Consider the following 25,986-nt stretch of genomic DNA (forward strand, 5'->3'; position numbering starts at 1 on the left):
AAATAAATTAATTAAAATTTATTTTATTCCACAACATAATTAAAATTTATTGTCCCATATTCATACAACCAAATAAAAATTAAATTTATTCAAAAAAAACTAGATATCTTTAAAATTGACTAAAATCTCTTCTCTAAAAAGTTATTAATAATAATTATTTTACATTAATTATTATATTCTTCCTAGCCATTCTAAATTCGAGAATATTTTTATAAATAAAAACATAATTTATTAATTCCTGATACAAAAAGGTAAAATAAATAAAATTATCTTCCTTACATTAAAACTTTTTCATTTACATTACTTAACTTTATAATTATAAAAAATTATTTCTTCATTTATTACTATAACTAATTCCCAAACAAATATAATTTTATTTACCAATAAATAATTTACATTATCCTCAAAATAATTAATTTTTACATTTAGAATTAAAACTAAGTTTTTCTTAAATTTAACAGTATTATTCCAATAAATTCCTTAAATGAAATTTTATCTAAATACATTTTCCAATATATTTACTACTGTTACGACTTCTCTCACTCATGTATTAATGAGAATGACGGGCAATTTGTACACATTATAAATCTATTATCAATTAATAAAATTATACTAAATTTAATTAAATTCTTCCTCAATTAATTATTAAAAATTAATATTCGAATAATCTACTAAACTGTAACTCATTTTAAACCCTGTCTAAACTACATTTTGATTTGAATTTAAATGTAATATCAAAAATTTTTTAATTATTAATCTAATAATATAATTTTAAAACAACAATATATAAATTTATAAACAGGTTCATCCTATATTGTTTATCCTATCGTGGATTATCAATTTACACAACAAGTTCCTCTAATTAATTATATTTAATATATAATATTTAATTTTAGATTTTTTTATTGTGAATATATATATATATATATATATATATATATATATATATATTCACAATTATAAAGAATATATTAATATTATTAAATTTATTTAATAAATATAATTGATAATAGTAAAACTAATAGTTGATATGAAAAAGAATATATCAATCGCAAAAATAAATTTAAATGAATTATGTCAGCACTCTTACCTTTTCATTATTGTTATTTATTGTTAAATGTTTAATGCTTCTTTGATAAATTATTACTAAAAAGAATAATTAATATTTCTTTTAATAAAAATTTATCAAAGAAGCATTAAACATTTAAAAACTAATAACAATAATGAAAAGATAAGAGTGTTAACATAATTTGAATTTCTTTTTGCGATTGATATATTCATATCAGTTATTAGTTTTATTATTATCTATTATTTATTAATATCATAAAAGCTATATAGCCTTTTTATATTCAGCAACTCCCTTTTATATAATAATATATCTAACATTTATTTTATATATTTATTGGTATATATATATATATATATATATATAAAATATAAATATATATAATATATATATTGTTTATTTATATATTTATATATTTATTTATATATTTATTCAGTTTTTAATAGCTATATCTAAATATCTTTATAAGACCACAATAAATTTTTTTTAATATAATAATTACTTTTTGCAAATAAAAAGCGTATATATTGGCAAAGAGCATATTGGATTTTTGTATTTACAAATTTTAATTTTTATTTATGTATGAAAAAAATATATTGTAATAATGTTAACTTAATAAAATAAATGTAAATAAATGTAAAAGTGTAAAAATAATCGACAATGGCATCGCATCTCGCATGATTAATTCGTATCATGTCATGAGACGCCAGCTTCAAATCAGCGGTACAGCATTTCTCGAGAAAGAAGAAGACAACAGTTGTCGGTACTCCTTCTCTACCGCTTGAAGCTGGCCGAAGCGCGAAGCGTACACGGACGAGCGCTCGCGCTAGTGTGCCAGTCTATCCCCTCTACGTGCTGCAGCGTGACTGCAATCGTACATGAAATGGCATTCCTGTGAGGAACACTCCATAAGCGATGGGTGCGGGGTCCGCGGGGCAAGGGAAGGGGAAGGTGCGTCACTAGATATAGAGTCCACAAAGCGAGAGGTCCTCGGCATAATGTCACACAGTGCGGGGCCCGCCGCCCGCCGCTCGCTGCTGCCGCCGCCGCCGCCGCCGCCGCTTACCGACGCCATGTACTTTCTCTTACCATTTTTTATCCTCTTTTCTTATATTATACATTCTCTCTCTTTCCACCAAGGTATTTCGTTTCGTCTTAATATTTTTTTGTAATTTTAATTTTTAATATTAATTATTTTTCCAAAGAAGATTTTTAAAAAATATTATAAAATATTACTTAGTAATTTAAATTTATTATTATAGTTGATATTATTATTATTCGCGACATACATCGGCACGCGATTCGCTATCGCGAGTGAGTCCTAATTGCGCACAGAATAAATCGGACACAACAGGATCGGACATAGGTCCAAACGGACACAATAAGAAACGGACACAACGTGGTTGAAATCGGACACAGTAGGAAATGGATGCATGGATAGTTAAATAGATAAATAGATAAAAGAATCTGGCAAAAAAACGCGACAGTCTGTCTCGCGAACTGAGATATTAAGCATTAAAGTTGATCACTTTTTTGATTAGGAAATCTGTCATAGCGACTCGATATAGCGCTAAAAAAATATTAAAAATAAAAGTGTTATTATATTCGAAGATGCAATCTTTCGCCTTACTAAATTGATGAGTCTATCTGAATATACTGAAATGATAGATCCTAGAAAGATTAACAAAGACCCCAACGCAAGGATTGGGTGTGAAGTTTTCGCTGACCTTTTCATTTTGTTACAAATATAATTTTGTGTTGTTTTCATAATCCGATTTTCGTGTCCGATTTCAATCACCTTATGTCCGTTCCTTATTGTGTCTGTATCCGTTTGGATCTGTGTCCGATCCATTCAACCTGCTGTGTCCGACTTATTTTGTGCGCAACTGGGACTTCCCCGCTATCGCAACGCAACCTGAAACCGCTGACGCTGAATTGAAAAAAAGAATGAAGAAAAGAATGAAGAATAAACGAATAATATCGTAATATACATTTATTGGTCATGTAAGGCATAGTGTACAATATTATCTATAGCGTATGCTAATAATTCACAATCTATAATCGAAGATTTGTCAAAAATGTCGCTCTCGTGCAAGGTTTTTATTGCAGTATATTTATCTGTGTATATTTATTTGATACAATTCCACTGCAAAAAGTTTATAAATTGTTTAAATTTTTCCCTCACACCATATATATTCTCATAGAGCCAGTAATACATGTTCGACGCAATGTTCAAGTTCGAATAGAAAGAATACAGTTGACGACTTTATGTACAAACATGTATCGCGCAATGTCAACTTTATAATATTTGTATTTCGCATTTGAACGAGTTCTGTAACTAGATCATGAATTGACAATGGTGAAAGAGCAATTGCACAAGCTGCTCGATATTCACGTTTCTCAATGAGGGATTTCCACATTACATAAGTACAATATTTGATTGTCTCGATTATCAATTCCGTAATTCCACATAGGATACAGGTTCCATATTGATTCGATATCGAAATATTTATAAGCTATGGATGTTAAGACAAATCTTCTTCCCAAGATACGAGATGTACAAGGTTCCAAAGATGATGATGAATTATGAGAAGATATACTGTAAGGAAAAGAATACATATAAGTGAGCTATTAATATATTAAAATATATAAAATGTATAAGAAAGATTTATGTTAATAAAACTTACTGTTTTTTACACGCCTCATTCTGTTGAATCGAAGTGTAATAATTTACAGAGTTTCCCTTGTACATTTTCAAGAACTGTTTCTTTTTATAGAGGTATAGACTGTTCATCTTTCACAGAGCGATTAATGCAATAATGATTATTGAAGCTCGTCTTTCACAGAGCGATTAATGCAATAATGATTATTGAAGCTTTTTTTAATTTAATTTAATTTTTTTAATTTTTAATTTATATACCCTTCTATTTTTTTTTCGACGGTCTACTACGCGAGTAGCGACGCGAGATGTGAAATATAATTCTCATTAAAATTGCAATTTTGCATTTTTGCATAAGCGCAGATGAACGGCGGTTGCGATGAGATTATACAGAATAAATCTACTTTAGGCACGTTTTCGTACATCATTCGATATATGATGTAACTGTAGACATTGCAATATTTGTAGTAATATTAATGCCAATATATGGCTGCTGCGATGAATTTCGCGTAAATATCTTTATCATGTCACAATGAGATTACCTCACGTATTAAAATTACAAATTTGCAAATCCACATAGATCAACAGTACGAAATATATATTTTTTAAGAACAATTGATGTTTTTCGCGATGAGATCATCGTGTTAAAAACGCAATTGTTGCATTTTCACATAAATCAAGAATAAAATCTTTTATACATCATTTGATACACTCTGAAATTAGATACCACATGAAATATTGTAAAGAAGATACAATCATTGGTAAGATATAATGAAAAGACTGTGACACGTTCTGTCATTAGCCGAATTATAAGTTGAGAGTTATACATCAAAGAAGATAATTAATATGGAGCAAACCGCACATGTTCTTTTGGAACAATCTATCCGATTGAATTCGAGAGAAGAATACGTTGCGTGAGAACAACGATGCAACAAGTATACCGAGTCTAGTAGAGCATGGTCGAATTAAGCGCCCGCAATTATCGATTAGTATTAGACAATCATTGATAGCACGACTCGAAAGTTTGAAAGATTCGGTATGCCAATGATTCGTGACCGCGAGTGCTGGACAGCGCAGGCCTCAAATGGCGCGAGATTGATACGGCGTTTGAAAGCTGTGTTTTGACTGGTGCGGTCATTAATACGAAGTACATCGAACCTCGCCAATTTCTCAAGGATGCAAGGAGCATTGTGTTTGAGCGTGTGTAAAGTATCATGCAGAAACATAACAATATCAAGATGAATACAGTGTTTAACGGTGAATTTGTTGCGAATGACAAACGTGTAAACAAAAGTGTCAACATGAGAAACTGTGAACTCTTTCGTTCATCCAATTTACACGAGTGATACGAGTTGCGCGTTATTGAGCCTACCTTGGCATCCCTGAAAGAATTTCAGGACCGCGATAGCAGGTAGGCATTGTCGCGTATACTCAATTTGACTGTTAATATAAACAAGCACAATCTTCTGCACGCGAGATGTTACATCCAGTTACCGCGGGAAATTATGAGAGCGTAATCAACAATGCGTGTTTTGCGTGGTCGCGGCTCTGCATCCAACTGAAAGAAACACAGAATGAGAATCCTCGTATCCACATTATACATCGGTATATTCAATCTTCAAAACATTGAGTTTCCGATGACGTTGGACCAAATTAAAAACTTAACTTCTTTCAAAAATTATTTATCCGCTTATTACGATAAATATTACCACATGCCTCAGTGGTCGAATGGATAAGACACTCGTGCGTTAAATGAGCGATCGATTCCTGCCTGGGATAATATTTTTCGTAATAAAATAATTTTCAATCGGGGATAATCGATTTCAAATTTGATTATCGATTTAATAGGGAAGGGGTAAATTTAGATTTAGCTTTGAGTAGGCTACGTTGCAAGATTGTTGAATTAACGACACGTAGTTCGCGATAAGCATTGTCTTAAAATTCAGAAAAGTAAAAATTATTTGACACGAAGACCCAGTCTGCCAATGGAAGCCATTTATTATCTATTTGTTTAAAAAGTTTGAATTTCTCAACAACATATCCATAAATGTATGCTGCATCGAAAAGAAGAAAGAATTCTCGACCCTGCCGATACGTCTTACCAATACGAAGAAGGAAAAGCATGTCAATCTGTTGTACGATCCGTTGCAGGATCCGCGGGACGTGCAGGATCCACGGAACAACGCGGGACATTTCGCGTGGATCAAGAATCTGTCCCGCCTCATAGGCTCGCAATTCAACAAAAAAGAACACAGGAAATTTTTTTGTGACCAGTAGTCTACATATTTTAACAAGTTGAGAAATATTTTAATTAATACTTTATATTAATATTTTAATATTTAATTAATACTCGTTTTAAAAAAACTAAAATAATTATGTTTCTGGCAGATGTTTACACTATTTTAACATGAGTAAAAAATTGGAGGCTCACATCATAGACTGCAAAGAGATGAACGACTGTGCCATCAGATTACCGAGCGAGGACAACAAGTGGCTGAGTTTCAACAATTATAATAGGAAGGAACGAGTCCCGTTTGTCATGTACGCGGACTTGGAATGCATCCTGAAAAAAAAACAGAAAATGGTCATCCCAAAACATCGAGCTACGTGTACTAGCACCATCGGATATTTAGCATAAGATATTATGTACGCTGTTCGTACGATAACTCGTTATCCACATATCGGTTTCGTCGCAATAAGGATTCCGAGAAATTCAGAAGTTTAGTGCATCGCGTAAAGACTATTTTGTCCGCTAATATCCCTATTGGCAGATTTTACGCGAGAAGATTGGGAAAATTTTAATAATGCTACGTACTGTCATGTGTGCAAAAAATCATTCGCTCCAGATGACACGCGAGTACGCAATCATTGCCATCTAACCGGTCGATTTAAAGGTCCCGCGCATTCAAATTGTAATTTAAATTACAAAAACTCGCATTGCATTCCCGTAATTTTTACAATTTATCTGGCTATGACGCGCATTTTATCATTACGGAAATAGCTATGGTATATGAAGGACAAGAAATAGAATTACTTCTGATAACAAAAGAAAAATACATTTCGTTTACAAAAAATGTCAAAGATACGGAAAATAAAAATAATCAGAAAAGTTGTGTTAAATTACGATTTATTGATTCATTCAAATTTCTCAATACCAGTCTCGACAAATTGACATCCTTACTGAGTAAAGATAAGCTACGAATACAAGTGAGTTTCAAAATTTATCGACGTAAGATTTTAATTTACTGACGCGAAAAGGCATCTTTCTGTACGAGTACATTGACTGCGTCAAAAAGTTGGAGGAATTGTGTTTACCATCACGCGAATCATTTTACAGTTCATTGACAGGTGACACCATGTCCGAGAATGATTACGCACACGCCGGCAATGTATGGCAGCAGTTCTCCATCCCAACGCTCGGCAAATACAGCGATCTATATCTCGAGATTGACGTCTTGTTGTTGCTGATATCTTTGAAAATTTTCGTGATAGTTGCATCGCGAGTTATGGACTCGATCCTGCATACTGTTATATCCTACCGGGTTTTACGTGGGACGCAATGTTGAAGCATACTCGCGTCAATTTCGAACTGCTCATCGACATTGACATGATCATGATCATCAAACGCGGTATACGCGGTGATCTAAGTCAATGTTCCAACCGATACGCGTGAGCCAACAACAAGTACACGCAGTCATATGATCCATCGTCATACCTTAAGTACTTTGATGTTAACAACTTGTACGGTTGGGCAATATGTCAACCATTGCCTTATGCAAATTTTCGATGGATCATCGACGTATCCAATTTTAACGTAAACGCAACACCACAGAATTCGCTTATCGGTTACATTCTCGATATAGACTTGGAGTATCCGCAACATCTTCACGACGCGCACATTAACTTACCGTTTTGTCCGACGCGCGATAAATCACCCGGTAAGCGACAGAATAAATTTCTCGCAATTTTGTACGATAAGAAGCGTTACATCATATATTATCGCAATCTACAGCAATGTACTCGTCACGGTTTTCGCGTTACAAAAATACATCGCATATTGCAATTTTCGCAATCTCCATGGCTCCGGGAATATATCAAACTCAATACGAAATTTAGAACACTCCCCAGACAGCACGCATGTCTAAAAGATATCTAAAAGACGTCTTATAAGAGACGTCTTTAAAACTTTACCAAAAGACGTCATAAATATGTCTTTTGGACACGTCTCAGAGACATCTTTAAAAAGATCTTAAAGATCTTTAAGACTGTATCAAAAAGACGTCTTCTGACGATTTTTGGTAAAGTCTTAAAGACATCTTTTTTTAAGACATGATCCATCACCTCAATCTGCCATTATTAAGACATATGTTCCGTAACTTCTATTGTCAATATAACTTCTAAAAATGATAATTTTAAACATATACTTAAAATTGTCGTTTAGAACTTTCAGAGATTACATTGATAACAAAGGATAACAAAGGTACAGAACATATATCTTTTGCTGATGACAGATTGAGGTTATGGAACAAGTCTTAAAAAAAGACGTCTTTAAGACTGTAGCAAAAAACGTCAGAAAGATGTCTTTTTGATACAGTCTTAAAGACATCTTTTTTTAAGACTTGCTCCATAACCTCGATCTGTCAAAATGTTCCTGTAACCTCCCTGTTATCAATATAACCTATGAAAGTACTAAATGACAGTTCTAAACATATGCCAGGACCAAAAGAATTAAAATGTAGTTTTTCTTTGAGGTAATCATTTTTCTTTTCTGTTTAACATGTTATATATTAGGTGTACAAAAAAGTTCTGAGCTTTTTTTTTGTAAAATTCAATTTTTATTCAAAAAATATTAACAAACAAAAATATTAACAAATATTAAACAAAAAATATTAATCAGCGAAATATTCCCCATTTGCATCAACGACCTTTTGCCATCTTTCGGGTAGCTTGCGAATTCCTTGACGATAGAAGCTCATCGGCTTCGAAGCAATAAAGTCATCAATGCATTTTCGTATCTCTTCAAATCTCACGAAATGTGTATCAGCCAAATGATGCTGCAGCGACCGGAATAGGTAGTAATCGGAAGGCGCCATGTCTGAGCTATACGCCGCGTGTGGGAGAAGTTCCCAGCCTAACGCAAAGATATGGTCCTGAGTTGCTTTCGCAACATGTGGTCGAGCATTGTCATGAAGCAAGATTACTTTATGACGTCCTTGGCCAGTAAATGGCCTCTTTTCTTCTAATGCATCGCTCAAATTGGTCAATTGTTGTTGATAGCGGTCTGCCGTGATTGTTTCACCCGGTTGTAACAACTCGTAATACAACACACCTTTCCAATCCCACCAGATACAGAGCAAAATCTTCTTGGCGTCGATGTCGAAGGTTGACCAGGGTCAATCCATGATTTTCTACGTTTAGAGTTATCATAAAGAATCCCTTTTTATCGTACTGTAATGATTTTGTGCAGAAAATCTTTTTTCCGGAACTTTGAAAGCAAAGTGAGTGCAGTGTCACGCCGACGATTTTTGTTGTCTTCGGACAATTCATGCGGAACCCATCTGCCTTCCTTCTGAACCTTTCCCATCGTATATAAACGTACGGAAATGGTTTGCTGCGTAACGCCAAGCTGTTCTGCAAGCTCCTTTTCAATTTGCGCAGATTTATATCCAGCAGTGCTTGCAATTCGTCCGTTTCAATTTTTTGAGGGCGTCCAGCACGCGGTTCATCTTCAAGATTGAAATCTCCTTGGCGAAATTTTTGATACCATCTTTTACATGTAGTATGACTTACAGCGTTCTCTCCATATGCAGCATAAATCATTGCAGTGGCTTCAGCAGCATTTTTCTTCAGATGAAACGCGAAGTGGATGGAAAATCGAATATTCTCTTTTGTTATCGTGAACACTACTTATTTTTGAGGTTATGTGCATCAAACGCTAAACCGTATGGCATTTTAGAAGGCCAAATGTCAACGCTTTAAAACCGCAAAAGGGCGGGAAGATATATAAAATTTAAATTGTTATTTCGGTTGTATGAAATCTAAAGCAGAACTTTTTTGTACACCTAATAGTTTTTAATTTCCGTACTGCTTCTTTAACTATTTCTGTTAAATTTGATGCCTGATTGTAGAATGTAAAAAAAAAATAACTAAGATTGTTTCCATGACTCACAAATATCTTTAACCATCATAATTGCTACATTACAAGCTGGTAACGATGTAGAATTATCTGAATTTAAATTCTTTGTTTCAAATCTTATTACTCTATCTCTCGATATATTATAAAATAAATATGCTTTTAAGGACATCTCATCGATACAAATTACACAATATTTGTTAATGCTTTCAAATGTATCAGTCTTCACTTTTAACAATTCAAATATGTTATCTTGCAATCCTGCATCTATGTAACACTTTCTAGTAAATCGCTGCAAAGTACTACAGCTAGGTAGACAAAATGACTTATTTATTAAATCTATGTACGCTTTTGGACTAGAAAAATATAAAGATAAGCAATACTGTTTGAATGCAGCAGTATATCTTCTACCTTTTGCCTTTTTTTGTAATAAATGTGCTTGCTGTTTCAAGAAATCCGACATTTTTTTCGGATAAAATTTATCCAGCTGTATGAATAATATATTAATATCTTCTTCCTTATCTTTTTGATGACTTGTTAATTCCAAAGCAGCTATTTGCTTTTTATATTTTTGTATTGTGGCGTCACTGCCACGCGACCGCACCACGACACACCGTCGCGCGCAGCCCCGCGCAGCACAGTGGTTCGCGCAGCATTAGTGGCCTGCCACTAGATGGAGAATCGGGGAATTACTTTTTCATGTTCAAAACGCCCCATCGGGGCTATATAAGAGCGGCACTCAGCACCGCTCTTCGCCTCAGTCGCCTCCAGCCTGTTAAAGGCTAAGAATTGTACTGCGACGCCCTCCGAGCTCTGGAGGCCAGCTGGCCTCAAGCTCTACTATACGACAGTTTTTTTCTGCTAGGAAAAATCGACCGATCTTTGGCCGTATTCCCCGCGGCAGTAAATGCCGCGGTAATCCGTCCTGTGTCCGGACGCATCTTTCTGGCGGCCATTAAAGCCGCCACACCAATTCGTCCTTATCTCCGAACGTATCACTGACGGCCGTGAAAGCCGCCATTCCAATCCATTCGTTCCGGACGCACCACTGACGGCCGTGAAAGCCGTCACACCAACCCGTCCTTTCCTCCGGGCGCATCTCTCTGACGGCCGTGAAAGCCGTCCAATTCGTCTTTTCTCTGGGCAATCCTTCCTTCACGGCAGTTATCGCCGCGACCTTTCTACGCGGTCGTGAATGCCGCAGACACCACGTCCGGGAAAGATTCTCGCGGCCAGAGACGCCGTCCAATTCGCCCGTGTCCGGGCGACCTGATTAGAGTCGCGGCCTCCGTCGCGCCGATTTCAGCCGTCTCGAGAAGATGCCGTGCAGCATGCGGATCTCCGCAGGCGTGCGTCCTCTTTAGAGGCCAATCGCGATGACTCGTCTACTCCATTACAGGGCGACCGACGCTGCCTGGCGCCCGGCAGTCACCCGCACCGCGATGTCCGTCGCCGCCTACCTCGCGGCCATCTACGCCGCCGCCTGATTACGTGCCTCCTCCGGCACGCGCGGACGCAGAGGGACAACCTCTCGGACGGCGAACCAGGCGCTTTTCTCGCCGGTTCAAACAGCGGCTCTTAAACCTTTTTGGGTCAGCTTTCTCCCCGGAGGATAGCCCGCCGCGACCGCCGACTCCACAGGAGGATAGCCCGCCGAGACCGTCGACTCCATAGGAGGAGCCGACAACGCCCGAGCGACCACCCACTCCGGGTAGCTCTCTGGAGCTCGGCACCATTCAAGAAAGGCCGTGGTGCCTCTGCGCCATCGAGCTCGGCCACGTCCACAACCGGCCACCGCGACTCTTGCCGCTTTTACGCGGACCGAGGGCCTGCCGCCGGCTCACGCTATTCCGCGGATACGCACTGCTCGGCCACAACGAGGAGGAGCCGGGGTCCGGGAAAGGCGCTGCGAACGGCTTCAGGATAGCATACGCTTGCGCGCCTGCTCGCAGAAATGGACACGCTAGACCAGGGGTCGGCAAAATGCTGAAATTGGGCACGGGCGTCGCAAGTGCCCGCGAGTGCCTGCCTGTTGTGCACATCTCAAGAGCGTATCTAATATTTTTAGTACCTTGGGATAAAGTTCCGCATTTCCAAATGAAAATTAATTTATGGATCAATCAATTTCAATCTCGACACAGTTGTTGCATTTTTCAACTTTATTATCTGTTACATGTACATTCAAGATAAGCAATAGAAATGAAGAATATATAAATTCACTTCAATTATTACATAATGAATTTGATTGTCGGTTTAGGGAAATACATGTTTTAGAAGAAAACTTATTTATTTTTATGACACCTTTTGCTGTTGATATTAATATTATTCCCGCAGATATACAATTAAAATCAATAGATTTAAAATGTGACACTGCTCTTAAAAATCGTTTTTATACAATGACTAACATCATAAAATTTTATTCATATATATCTCAAGAACGTTTTCCTTGACTACATGCTTGTGCTGCAAAAAATAATGAGTATGTTCGGTTCAACATATTCATGTGAACAATTATTTTTTATTATGAAATTAAATAAATTACACGATTACGCGAACAATTAACAAATTTACATTTGAATTTTGCAATAATTCGTTTAAGTTGTCAAAACGATAATACCTGATATATCGTATATAATATCGGAAAATTATGAATCAAATACTAATTAAATGTTATAAGAATTTATTTAATATTATTGTAAGAATATATATTGTAGGAATTGTTTATTTAAAATATAGATAGTTATTAATTTATGCTAATTCTGGGTCTGAATTTGTGCAACACAATATTTTTTTACTCCTTGAACAGCACGGTCAATGAACAGACGTTCCTGCTATCCCCTCTCCTCACTTTATTGCGCCTAACGCTAGTCCCAGCGCACTCGACTGTTACCCGCGGGCGCCCGCAAGCAGTGCCCACTTGCCGATCCCTGCGCTAAACGCACCCGCTTTTCTCGCGGGACTCAAACGCAATCCCGTTAACTAAACTTTCTGTATCTGCCTTATCGTATAGAATATATATCATGGTTTTTGATTAACTGTGCAGTTCCTTGATTAGTGCATGCAACCTTCATATCTCGCACGTCCTTCAGCTTGCGCTACCTGCGAAACAGCGACAATTGGCTGCTTAACTTTCCGCTTTGCTTGGCACCAATGTCTGCACCGTTGGCGACCATTGACCTGCCACATAGCTGGTCGAGGACATCATCCTCAAGAAAAGTTACCAGCTATCATCAGCCTGTTCAGCCAATCGCGGGCGACGCAGTATGACAGATCGCACACACACACACACACACACACACACACACACACACACACACACACACGCACGCACGCACGCACGCACGCACGCACGCACGCACGCACGCACGCACGCACGCACGCACGCACGCACGCACGCACGCACGCACGCACGCACGCACGCACGCACGCACGCACGCACGCACGCACGCACGCACGCACGCACGCACGCACGCACGCACGCACGCACGCACGCACGCACGCACGCACGCACGCACGCACGCACGCACGCACGCACGCACGCACGCACGCACGCACACACACACACACACACACACACACACACTCGCTCGTTTCTCGCACATCAAGTCTCCGTCTCCTCCCGAGACGCGATGGTACAACATATCCTCATTATACCACCCAACACCATAGTATATTTCGATACAGATGAATCTTCCTTGGAGAATTTGTAGATAATGATAATGATGTTTGTGTTCTTACTGAAGATGAATATGTTATTTCTGTTTGTGTTTCAATCGAAGATAACATTGATATTGATGGCTCTATGTCTAATAATACTTCACTTATTTCATTTTGTGTTATATCTTCTTCTAAAAATAAAATATGCTTTACTTTAATATTCTTTTGATATTTTAAATTTAAATAATACAAAATATATAAATAAAAGATCAGGGGCATAAAAGCGAAAATCAAATATGTGTCAAAAACCTTTGTATATAATTAGTGAAAATAAATACATAAATTAATATAAGAATCTAATAAACAACATTAATAAACAAATTTAATAAACAAACGTCGTTTCGATTCCTATATTAAGTCATCCTCAGTGTGATAGAAATTGAAATTGATCAAAAAACAAGACTTAAAAACATAATAATCCTAACGATACGCGTCAAAAAAAGAGAAAAAACTTCGCACATTAATTATCTAACTAGGTGTATTCCATAGGTGAAAGTTATATAAAGCGATGTTAAGAAACATGGTTATGTATTAAAATTGTATAAAGACAAAAGTTACGCTGCATATGGCGGAGTCATTGATGGTGAAAAGAGTCGGAAACACAAATCTTTGCCTTGCGGTCCGATAAATTGTCGTTGAGATCGATATTGCGTCGAAGCATCTATGTGAGTGTATCGTGGCGAATCTCCAAGTAAAGATATCATGCTTGAACACCATGCGACGTCACAATTAAAAAATCGAAAGTTGGTCCTAAATAGTAAAATCAAAAAAAGGAAAAAACTAATCAAAGTTGATTACCAACATCAAAAAGTAACCGAACATGGATGGCAATAACGTATTAAAAATAGAATGTGATAATAAAGATGATAATAAAGATGCCTAGAAGCCAAGCAAAATAAAATACTTGGAGACAGCCAGTGGCGCAAGTTGAATAATCGGAAATTATAATATGATATATTATAATATAACAAACAATAAATGTGATTAAATACTGAAAGTCGAGTAGGAATAAGACCAAGACCGACCTTGTACAAAATAAAAACTGAGTAAATAATAAATAATCGAATTAAATATTTATCACATAGAAAATTACAGAGTTTAAACGTTGATTCCGCTGTGGATACTATTAACAGTTCCGAAAACACTCCTTGCAAACCATTCTTCTCAGTTCCTTACGTCAAAAACGTATCTGAGAAATTTTCAACAATAACCAATAGATTCAATCTTCAACTAACTTATTCAATAACTAATTCTCTCAGCACATTTATCAAAATAGGCAAAGACACACTAGATCCGATAGCATGCCCTGAAGTGGTATATGAAATTAGTTGCAAAGATTGCGATGCGACTTATGTTGGCCAGACAAAAAAGACTACTTAAAACAAGAATTAATGAATATTTCCGAGATATTAACAAAGGCAACAATTCTCCTTTGGTCATTTCAATGCATAGAAGAGAATCGCGTCACGAGTTTAATTGGAATAATATTAAAATTTTGAACAAAGAACCGTCCTGAAACAAAAGAATAGTTTCGGAAATGATTCATATTAAAAAACAATCTCATAGCCTAAATAAGCAAAATGACACGGATCTTTTATCTAATTGTTACTTCCCTATCCACAATTTACCATCCTCCCCCCACAAACCTCCTCCTTCTTAACATTACATCCTCCTTATCATGCTATTCAGCTTTTATTTTGTATAAGATCGGTTTTGATCTTGTTCCTACACAGACTTTCAGTATTTAACCACATTATTGTTTGTTATATTATATCATATTATAATTTCCGATTATTCAACTTGCGCCACTGGCTGTTTCCAAGTATGTATTTTATTTTGCTTGGCTTAGTTCTAGTCATCTTTATTATCACATTCTATTTTTAATACGTTATTGCTATCCATATTTGGTTATTTTTTGATGTTGGTCAACTTTGATTAGTTTTTTCCTTTTTTTGATTTTACTATTTAGGACTAACTTTCGATTTTTTAATTGTGACGTCGCATGGTGTTCAAGCATGGTATCTTTACTTGGAGATTCGCCACGATACACTCACATAGATGCTTTGACGCAATATTGATCTTAACGACAATTTATCGGACCGCAAGGCAAAGATTTGTGTTTCCGACTCTTTTCACCATCGATGACTCCGTCATATGCTGCGTAACTTTTGTTTTTATACAATTTTAATATATAACCATGTTTCTTAACATCGCTTTATATAATTTTCACCTATGGAATATATCTAGTTAAATAATTAATGTGTGAAGCTTTTTTTCTTTTTTTGACGCGTTAGGATTATTATGTTTTTAAGTCTTATTTTTCGACCAATTTCAATTTCTATCACACTGAGGATGAATTATATATTTTATTAATAATAGAAGGTACTTATTAAATTATAAATAAAAGATCAGGAGCATAAAAGCGAAAATCAGTATGTCAAAAACTTTCGTATATAATTAGTGAAAATAAATACATAAATTAATATAAGAATCTAATAAACAACATTAATAAACGAATTTAATAAACAAATGTCGTTTCGATCCCTATATTAGGGATCGAAACGACATTTGTTTATTAGATTCTTATATTAATTTATGTATTTATTTTCACTAATTATATACGAAAGTTTTTGACATACTGATTTTCGCTTTTATGATCCTGATCTTTTATTTATAATTTAATAAGCACCTTCTATTATTAACAAAATATATAATTTTGTCAAACATAAAATAAATAATATAAAATATATACATAAAAGATTAATTGTATTTACTTCAGTTATTTTTTCAGATTCTATTATATTAATATTTTCAATTTCTTCATTATCTATAATTAGAAATTTCAAATATGTTGATTTAGTATATGTAAAATTATTTTATTAGTGTAAACAAACTTATTATCGCTTATCAAGTAGAACTTGGAATAACATGTGGCTGCAATCTTGTTTGTTCGAAATTGAGAAACATATTCTTCTTAAAGTGCAATTTGCACACTCTATAATTATTATATAATTCAGTGGGTGTTTTTAACAATAAGTCGTCTCTATGACAGGCTCTGATCCATGATTTTGACCTTAAGTACCATTTTTCTTATGTTCATGTTTTTTTCAAATTATATAGTTATAAATCAGCAGAGTATAAATTAATTCATTTTTCATAAGTAAGAAATGTAAACAAGAAATGTAAACTAGATCTAACTTTTTAATTATGTTAAAATAAATATTACGGTTTAAACAATACAATGAATAATACCTTTTTGTATCTTTTGGAAATCTAAATACTTTCTTTTTTCCTTCGTTCAGTACTTGTACTTTCATAATTATTAAATAACTCGATATCCACTTCTTTTATTCATGTTTATGTAAATTTACTGTGATTATACTACGATTATACTAAGGTCATACACAATTTTTTTGAACCGCCATATTGTTGAGTGTGCATTTCCGTCATGCGCGAGTAACAATTATTTCACGGAAATTGAGCAGAGCATAGACCTTATATGTATGGACTGGTAATACAGATATGATTATGTCCGCGGGAGATTGGAGAGAGAAACGTCTCTCTTTTTTTAAAAGTGTCCGGAAATACGTTTTGCACATGCTTGACATATACTATACATTAATGCATTCTTATTGGTGTATACTTATGCAAGTTAAAGGAAAGTTTAAGTTTATTTGTACGTTATTTGCAGAGTATCGTATTTGTGGAATATCGATAGGAATATCACATTATATTTCTAAAAAGAAATAATGGTTCGAAAGTATATTATTTGCAGAGTGAGTTATTCTGCAGAAAATAGTGTTTTTTTTCATTCGTAAGTAATAATAAAGCAGGACTTATTGTAAAGTAACATATATTAAGCATACTTTAATAATTGTAGAAGCTTTTGTAAAATTTTTTTATTTTACAAATAAATAAATTAATTTTATAAATTTTGAGAGCTTTAAATTATAAATTCAATTCAATTATCATATTCTTAATATATAATAATTCTTAGAAAAAAGTTATTTAATTGTTTCATGTGAAATTAAAAAATTTACATTCTATTACCCTTTTTTAACAGATTTTATTACATTAGAACATTAGGTTCGCGTTGCTTAGAATTTTCAAAGTTTAAAACAGAATAGATATATTTGTGAGCAATGGAAAAAAAAGAACAAGAAGCTTAAGTGCAATAAGTATAAACAACACGAACCGCCTATTTATAAAAAACCAACAAGTATGTCATGCATGATTCATTAAATATTGTAATTCTTATTTTACTCTTTTTTTATTATTTTACAGAATTACCATAAAAAATAAAAACTTCGATATAGAATTACATATCGTTTATTTTAAAACTCTTTCCACAAATTAATCTAAAAGTTTTATCTAATATGTTTTTTCACTTTTTTTATATATTTTTTTTATTTTATTGTTTGACTATGAAGTCTTTCATTCTTTACTCTTCATCAACATTTATTGTTTTTGATCATATTATTATATTAATCCGCCATATGCTTCGAACTCATGCACAATACATATTTCCGGATATCTTAAGAGAAAGAAGTATCAAAAAGTATGTTTTTCTGTCTAATCTTCCGCGGACACTGTTTCTTATGCAGAAACTATAACAATTGCCAGTCCATATCTATAAGATCTATGAAACAGAGTGAAGCTACTTTATCTACTTATACTGTGACAAGGGCGTTCAGAAATGACACTCAGATATCATTTTATCCTTTTTTTTAATGAACAACAAAGATAAAATGATACATTAGGTGTTTCTGAATCTAATCCAACTTTGCAATTGTTGTAATATTTGATATAATTGCTTTTTATTCTTTCTCACGGATTGAAATAACGAATAAATTAATTGTATTAAAAAATCTTACAAGTTAGTTGTTATTATAAATATAATAACTAATTATATAGTAATTATATATATATATGTACACACACACACACACACACACACACACACACACACACACACACACACACACACATATAAACATACATACATAAATATGTATATGTGATTTTTGTTACAGAAAAATAAAATTGCTAGTATCGGAGAAAAATTCTATGCACACAAAACAAGAAATACAATAAAATTTATTTTGACTGATTTATTTTGCCAAAGATTATCATGGACTAGCCGAAAAGAATCTATTGGCGTAAAGGATACAGCATTTGCTGACATTATTATAGGTAATTGATTTAAAAAATATATAAATAGTAATGACTTCTGCATATAGGATGAGCTTTTCACATAGCGTCCGGAATTCAATGTATAATCCAATGTAACAATAGAGTATTCAATAGAATAATTTTTTGGGAGCAAAAGTATTACTATCTAAGAACTCTATAAAATGAAATCTCCTATTGGATATTAAATCGTCGAGACATTAAAAGGTCAGGCACAGTATAAATCCTGTATAAAGATTTCTATAGTATACGTAACATAAATTATATATTTCTTACGTTTTAATGATTTTATATTAATCATAGATCGGCATTTATTTAGTTAATTCTTATGTTGTCTTAAGTCGTTTTAAGATCCTGTTCAATTAGTCTTAGTCCACAATGCTCATATATAATATATAATTATATATATTTATGATTAAAAATATATATATATAATTATATGAACAATGTTTTCTCATTTCTTCAAACTTAACTTTTTATAAAAAAAAATAATGCGAAAATTATTCTTTTAATTATTTTTTATCTTTTTTTATTAGTAGTATTATTTTTCTTATATTAAACAGGAATTTAAAAAAAAATTAATATAAACATATATGGACATATTTCGTATATAATTCTGCATATTTATATATATTTATATATTTTTATACATTTATATATTTTTATACATATTTATATATGTTTCTGCATAAAAAATGTTTTACCGGAGCTTTGTGTCATTGATCTTAAGATTATCGCACATGAATTTACATAACTGTATAAACATAAGATCTAATAATATAAAAATTATCTAACAACTGTGTATATAGAACTATTATATATTGAGTATATAGAACTAATCATAGAATATTCGTAAAGCTCGTATTAGACTATATGGATTAGGATGAAAATTAGATTGAAATTTGACTGATTAGAATAAACTTTAGACTAAACTGATTAGACTAAACTTGAGATTAATTTCCTTTCTTCTAATTAAAATATGAAATATGTATCAAGTAATATAATAAAAGTTATTTTATTATTGTTACAGATTATGTGTCAACTACAGAAAAACGGACATTCACGAGATTCAAAAAGTCGTACAGGAGTGGCTTCGACATGCTGGGGACCGAATAAATTACTCCCAAAAAAAATTAATTAAATATATTAAATTTTTTATTAAATTGTTTTAAAAAGAAATTATATGTAATTAATAATAAATTATGTAAAATAATAAAAATAAAATATCCAAAATATAAATAATCCAAAAACTTTATTTATGCGTGTAATTAAATATAAATAAATATATTGAAACGACTTATATAAGACTATTTAAAGATATCATAAATACAAAAATAAAACATCTAAAAGATATTTTTAAGACATCATAAATTAAAAAATAGGGTGTCTAAAAGTCGTCATAATTTGAAAAATAAGACGTCTATAAGATGTTCCAAAGATGTCATAAATCGGATCACATCTTAAAGACGTCTTAAAGACGTCTTTTTTATAGTTTTATAAGACGTCTTACAATATTTAAGACGTCTTTAAGACGTCATAATGTTATAGTTTTATAAGACGTCTTACAATATTTAAGACGTCTTTAAGAGGTCATAATGTTCTCTTCGCTAAAAATGATTTCGAAAAAAATTTATACAAATTAATGAACAACGGTATTTGGCAAAATCATGGAGAATGCAACGTCAATGTTAAACTTTTAATAAAATGGGAGGAAAGATATGGCGCGGAGGCAATGATCGCGAAACTAAATTTTCACAGTCGAAGTGTTTTTTCAGAGAACTTGGTTGCGATCGAATTGAGTAAACTCGAGATAAAGTTCGACAAATCAATTTATAGGTATGTGCATCCTCGACAAAGACGTGTTTGTATGAATTTCATTACGATTACATGTCACCGCTGTATAACGAGAAATATAAAATAATGTATACGGATACCGATAGTTTAATTTATCACATCAAGTGCGACGACGTATACGATATCATGAAATGTGATATTAAAAGATTCGACACGAGTGGTTATGTGGATGATAATGTATACGGTATTCCACTCGCTAATAAAAAGATACTAGATTTGATGAAGGACGAAAACAATGGTGCAATTATGACCGAATTCGTAGAGCTTAGAACAAAAATGTACACCTTTCATGTCGATGGAAAAAATGATATAAAAAAAATCAAAGATATCAAGAATAATGTAGTAACAAAATCGATAACATTCGATGATTACACACAGTGTTTGCGAGATGAGACTGAAATGACGCGACAGCAGTTTTATATAAGATCAAAATTGCGTAAAGTATATATGATATCCGAAACAAAAATTGCTTTAAGTCCGTACGATGATAAGCGATACATTGTACCCGACTCTACCGACACAGCCATGGGGACATTATAAAATACTATTATAATACATATCTTGTAAATAAAAAACTCATTTGTTTTATATAATATATTTATATATATTTATATATCGTAAATAAAAATTAATTTACTTCTATAATAAATTATAATATATGTATAAAGAAACTTATATTAAATTTATTTTAGAACACGTTATTTTTGTGTACCCATGAATTGTGTGAATCATCAAATCCCAACCATTTAACATAAACCTTGTTCCCCCTCCCCCTCAGAGAACATTACGACGTCTTAAAGACGTCTAAAAGATGTCTTTAATATCATAAGACGTCTTATTAAATTATAAAGAAAAGGTCTTTAAGACGTCTTTAAGACGTCTTATGACCCGATTTATGATGTCTTTGGGATGTCTTAAAGACGTCTTATTTCTCTTTATAAATGACAATTTTTAGACATACAAATGACATTTTTTTTCTTTCTAACACTATTATTTAGAATTTTTTGGACATTCTATAATGGCATAAAAATTAATTATACGGAATTATACCGAAAATATTGACAAGAGAAAGAATACGATGCAGAATTTGGAATTACTTAATAAATTGATACATCGTTGATATAATAGTTACACAACTTTGATTTATCTACTTTAATCAAAAATCAATTTTGTCATTAAAAATATCGTGTAGATATTAAATCATTGATATACCGATTTATCAAGCTTTTGTCTCTGTAATTCCAACTTCTATCTCGTATTCTTTCGTGTAGGACCTGAAATACTAAATCTAGTGGATAGCCATTGTCCAATAAAATCTCAACCACAAAATTTAACTTTTTCCGGTAGAAAGTCGGATATGATAATAAAATAACTCTATCAATTAAGCCAATGGCTGTGCCTCTTTTTTGGCATAGAGAATGATTAGAGAGGAAATGTAAATATCTCCCCGAGAATGTTGGTTTATGGTACCAGTCGAAAGTCAACTGATTATCGGCTAAGATTATGGTAACGTCTAGAAAATTGAGCCTATGTCTCACACCGATTTCCATTGTGAATTGTAAACGAGGGTGGAAAGAATTAAACATGTTCAGAATATGATTGAGAAGATCAGAAGGGGCTGCCAAAGCAATTCACATACCTAACGAAAAATGGAGGGGTGAAAGGCAAGAATTTGAGAGCTCTAGTTTCCAAGTTTTGCAGTACTATGTCTGCAATGAAGAGAGGGTGAGAGGGGGAATCTTATGGGTATGCCAAATGTCTGTTGGTAAAACACTGCGTTGAAGGTGAAATAAGTAGAGTTTAATATGAATCTGACTGCCGTGATAAATTCGAATTTGGAAATGGAACAATTATCAGCAATGTAATTCCATCTAGCAGAGACACTTTCAATGGCCAATGCAATTGGCACATTGATAAACAGCGAAATGACATCTAAGGAAACCAAAGAGGAGTCATTATCGATGTGTACGTCAGAAAGTCTTTTGACCAATTCGAAACTATTATTGATGTGGCTATGTGCAACAGGAAAGCCTTTGAGCATGATGCAATGGATGAAAGTGGCTAATTTATATAAAGGATTGTTAAGGGAAAAAACAATGAGTCGGAAAGGACAGTTGAGTTTATGGATCTTCGTAAGGAAGTTCGTAAGCTCTCGGTAAAATCCCATCACTACACAGTAAATGTCTGTAGGTAGAGGCTAGAAAAAACTCGGAATCCTTCCACCTCTTTAATAAATCTCGCAGGCAAGAAGTGAGCTTTTTTGTTGGATCTTTTTTAACGACAGAATAAGTGTTATTATCATTTAGAAGTTCTTCAATTTTTCTGAAGTACACATCTTTGTCCAAAGCTACAGTAATGTTTCCCTTATCCGCACGGGTGATAATGATATTGTTATTATGTTGTAGGAAATCTCTAATAGTAGAAACGAGATCTTTTAAATGTGTGTTAACTTCACATTTAGGGATCGAATAATTAGGTAGACTGTTAATGATGTTAACTGAGCGGTTTCTAATGGCCGTTTGTGATATTATAGGGAGTTTCATAAGGTTGCTCTCGATGTTTTTTATGAATTCTGTGATCAGTTTTTCTCTATTATTGATAGAAAGACTAAAATTGTCACCCAATTATAAGAGACTCTGTACGTCAGTGGGCACAGGAGTGGAGGATAGGTTGACAAACTATTTTTTATTAATGTTTAACAAAGGATGCTGTTCATTCTGCTTGAACGTGTGTGAATCGATCATGATCTCCAAGTCCAGATTCTGTGTGTCTGTTGGAAAAATTAGTGGTTTAAAATAAAAACGACGTCCTCCAGCAAAGGGATGTGAGTGAGTGGAGTGACTGTAGAAGTAATGGATTGGTTTTGTGTCATTCTTTTTAACTCTGTGTTTCGTCAATAGATTATCAAATTTCTTGTTTAGTTTGTCATGTTGATTGGTAAAAAAGGAAAGCAGTGGTCCTCATTGTCTAGTGAAAAAGGAATTGTAGGTAGATAGAGGGATGTAGTGATATAAACGTCGAGAAAGATTATAAATCTGAGTGTGTGAATAAAATATTGGAGTACTAGATAAACTAATTGCCAATATTTTTACAGGTTACATTATATCGAAATGGTCATGTCATTTATTCCACTCAATAAATAATGTAAATAATTATGTTTGGAAGTGTCATTTAAAATTTTTAGAGGTTATATTGATGACAGATTAAGGTTATGAAACATATGTCTTAGAAAAGATGTCTTTAAAACATCAAAAAGACGTCTTTCTATAGTCTTAAAAACGTCTTTAAAAGAAGGTCTTTTTCAAGACATCTTTAAGACAAGTCCAAAAAACGTATTTATGACGTCTTTTCCTAAAGTCTTAAAGACGTCTCTTATAAGACATTTTTTAGACGTCTTTTAAACATGCGTGCTGTTTCGGTTACTACATTACTATATTTTTTTAATAGTTCTCCTACTCTTTTTTGACTAGATGCATCTATCATATTCATTCTCTCTTTAACTTTTAATAACTTCAATTGATTTATCCATTCTCTGCTCAGCAATGGATCTCTATCATATTTCACAATATACATATTTAATATTTTAACGTTATCTAAATCTTTCACTTTAACCTTAACGTAACCCAGTGGCATAAAATTTTGCTTATAGTTCGATTGTAATTTTAAATCCGTTCTGTACAGGGTTAAATTTGAAAATAAATTTTTCAAATTTATTTTCGCTCACCAAGGTGTCCGCCGAACCACAATTAACATCAAACATTACGTCTTGATTCTCTATGCGCAGGAATACCGTAAATTTCGCTCGATGCTCGAGATGCTCCTGTTCATGCACTTGACAAATTTCTTCCAACATATTCATCTGGCCTTTCTTTTTATAAATTTTTTGAAGATGGCCAAAACCTCCACATTTTTTGCACTTTACGCTCCGAAGGATACAACTGCTCGCCAAATGCACGTGTTTGCACCTAAAGCATACAATATTATTAGTTTTATAATGAGAACGTTTATTCGTATAATTATTTTTAGAGGGATTTGAACGATTGAAAAATGAAGATTCCTTCTTCGCTCCTTGATTCGCCCTTGGCTCCTTTCTTTTCTTCGCGACCCTTCGTCCTCTTTTGTTTTGCTCCAGTTTCCACAAAATCAATAGCTGCTTCTGTTAGGTTTTCTTCCTTCAATTTATTGATCCTCTTCTCCGCCAGCTTCATTCCGCACGCAATTTTCAACGCAGATTCCCGCGTAATATTCGCTATTTCCAGCAGCCTCGATTAGATTCGCTGATTTTTCAGTCCAAACATGAATTGGTTTCTTAATTCCGTTTGCAAAAATTCTCCAAATTTACAGTGTAAAGATAATTTCTGCAGAGCCGCCATATATTCCTGGGCGCTCTTCTCCGGACATTGCATTCGCTTCCGGTATATATAAGGCTCCGCAATTTCTAAGGGCTCCGGCGCGTAAAACTCCTTTAGTTTTTCTATTAATGTATTATATTGTGTATGGATCCACCGGATCTTGTCGGTTCGAGAGAATTCCAAAAACCTCAACACCCATGGAATACAATAAAAAATGGAATAGGCTACTCGATCTGCCTCCTCTCGAATTTGAAACACTCGAAATGAATCTTTCAATCGCTGCAACTATCTTGCCAATGGTTGTTGTCCCGGTTCAAAAGTGTCCACTTGTAACGGATTTGCTATTGCCATTTTCGACACTGAAGTCATTCCCGATAGGGCTTTGTCCATCTGAACCTGGAGTTGACATCTTCTATTTAATTTGCTTTCTTCCTTACATCCAATATCATTGCGCTTTACTTGCCATTTACCACGTAGCACTCTCAAAGTTTCTCGAACGGTTTCACACAGGAGTTCCACCTCAAGGAGGAAAGAAAAAAAATCTTTTTTTTTCCTTTTCACGTGCCGAGTTTACACTACTCTACAATTAAGAAAGGATCCCGTCCTCGTCGCCACTGTTATGTCTTTTGCTCGAAAAATCATGGATAACTCAGGGGCACACAAAAAAAGAGTACAAGCTTCTTGCGGAGATATAACTAATTTTAATACTCTAAACGGTGAATACAAAAGAATAGATCCGTCTAAACAGACGCCGGGTGCGAAAGTGCTCCGGAGGCACCTGCTCGTGGATCATCTCCCAATCCCGAAAGAGGGAGGGGATGCCTCGGCGAATTTGGAGCTATTATCTGATTGGTAGCGACATCCGCGAAACAATGCCGAATTTCTAAGAATCGCGAACACCGCGATATCTCGCCAAATTCTGCTGCGCAACTTGATATATATACGAATATATATCAATAATATTTTAATAACAGAAAAAATTAATCGTCAGTATGGAATGGAAATATAATATAAT

General features: G+C 33.8%; 1 protein-coding gene and 2 pseudogenes across 2 annotated transcripts in view; all 3 read right to left on the reverse strand.

The window, feature by feature from the left end:
- LOC105428599 (uncharacterized) overlaps nt 1–25,760 on the reverse strand; it is a 70,664-nt pseudogene extending 44,904 nt beyond the window's left edge. The window contains exons 1-3 of the transcript XR_016139987.1: nt 24,658–25,760; nt 24,344–24,584; nt 6,157–6,288 (exon numbers count right to left, since the gene is read on the reverse strand). The product of XR_016139987.1 is annotated as an uncharacterized LOC105428599 (transcript). The remainder of the gene's footprint in view (nt 1–6,156; nt 6,289–24,343; nt 24,585–24,657) is intronic.
- On the reverse strand, nt 9,781–21,146 carry LOC148935987 (uncharacterized). The gene is made up of 3 exons (XM_089080317.1): nt 21,125–21,146; nt 16,494–16,664; nt 9,781–10,488 (listed from the first exon to the last, which is right to left on the reverse strand). The coding sequence occupies exons 1-3, from the start codon at nt 21,144–21,146 to the stop codon at nt 9,872–9,874; spliced, it is 810 nt and encodes a 269-aa protein (XP_088936443.1). The 3' UTR covers nt 9,781–9,871.
- LOC148935988 (uncharacterized) lies at nt 18,655–24,344 on the reverse strand (annotated as a pseudogene).
- Nucleotides 25,761–25,986: the final 226 nt, after the last annotated feature.

Source organism: Pogonomyrmex barbatus, unplaced genomic scaffold (assembly GCF_055798465.1).
Source record: "Pogonomyrmex barbatus isolate J1 unplaced genomic scaffold, ASM5579846v1 scaffold3, whole genome shotgun sequence".
NCBI lineage: Eukaryota > Metazoa > Arthropoda > Insecta > Hymenoptera > Formicidae > Pogonomyrmex > Pogonomyrmex barbatus.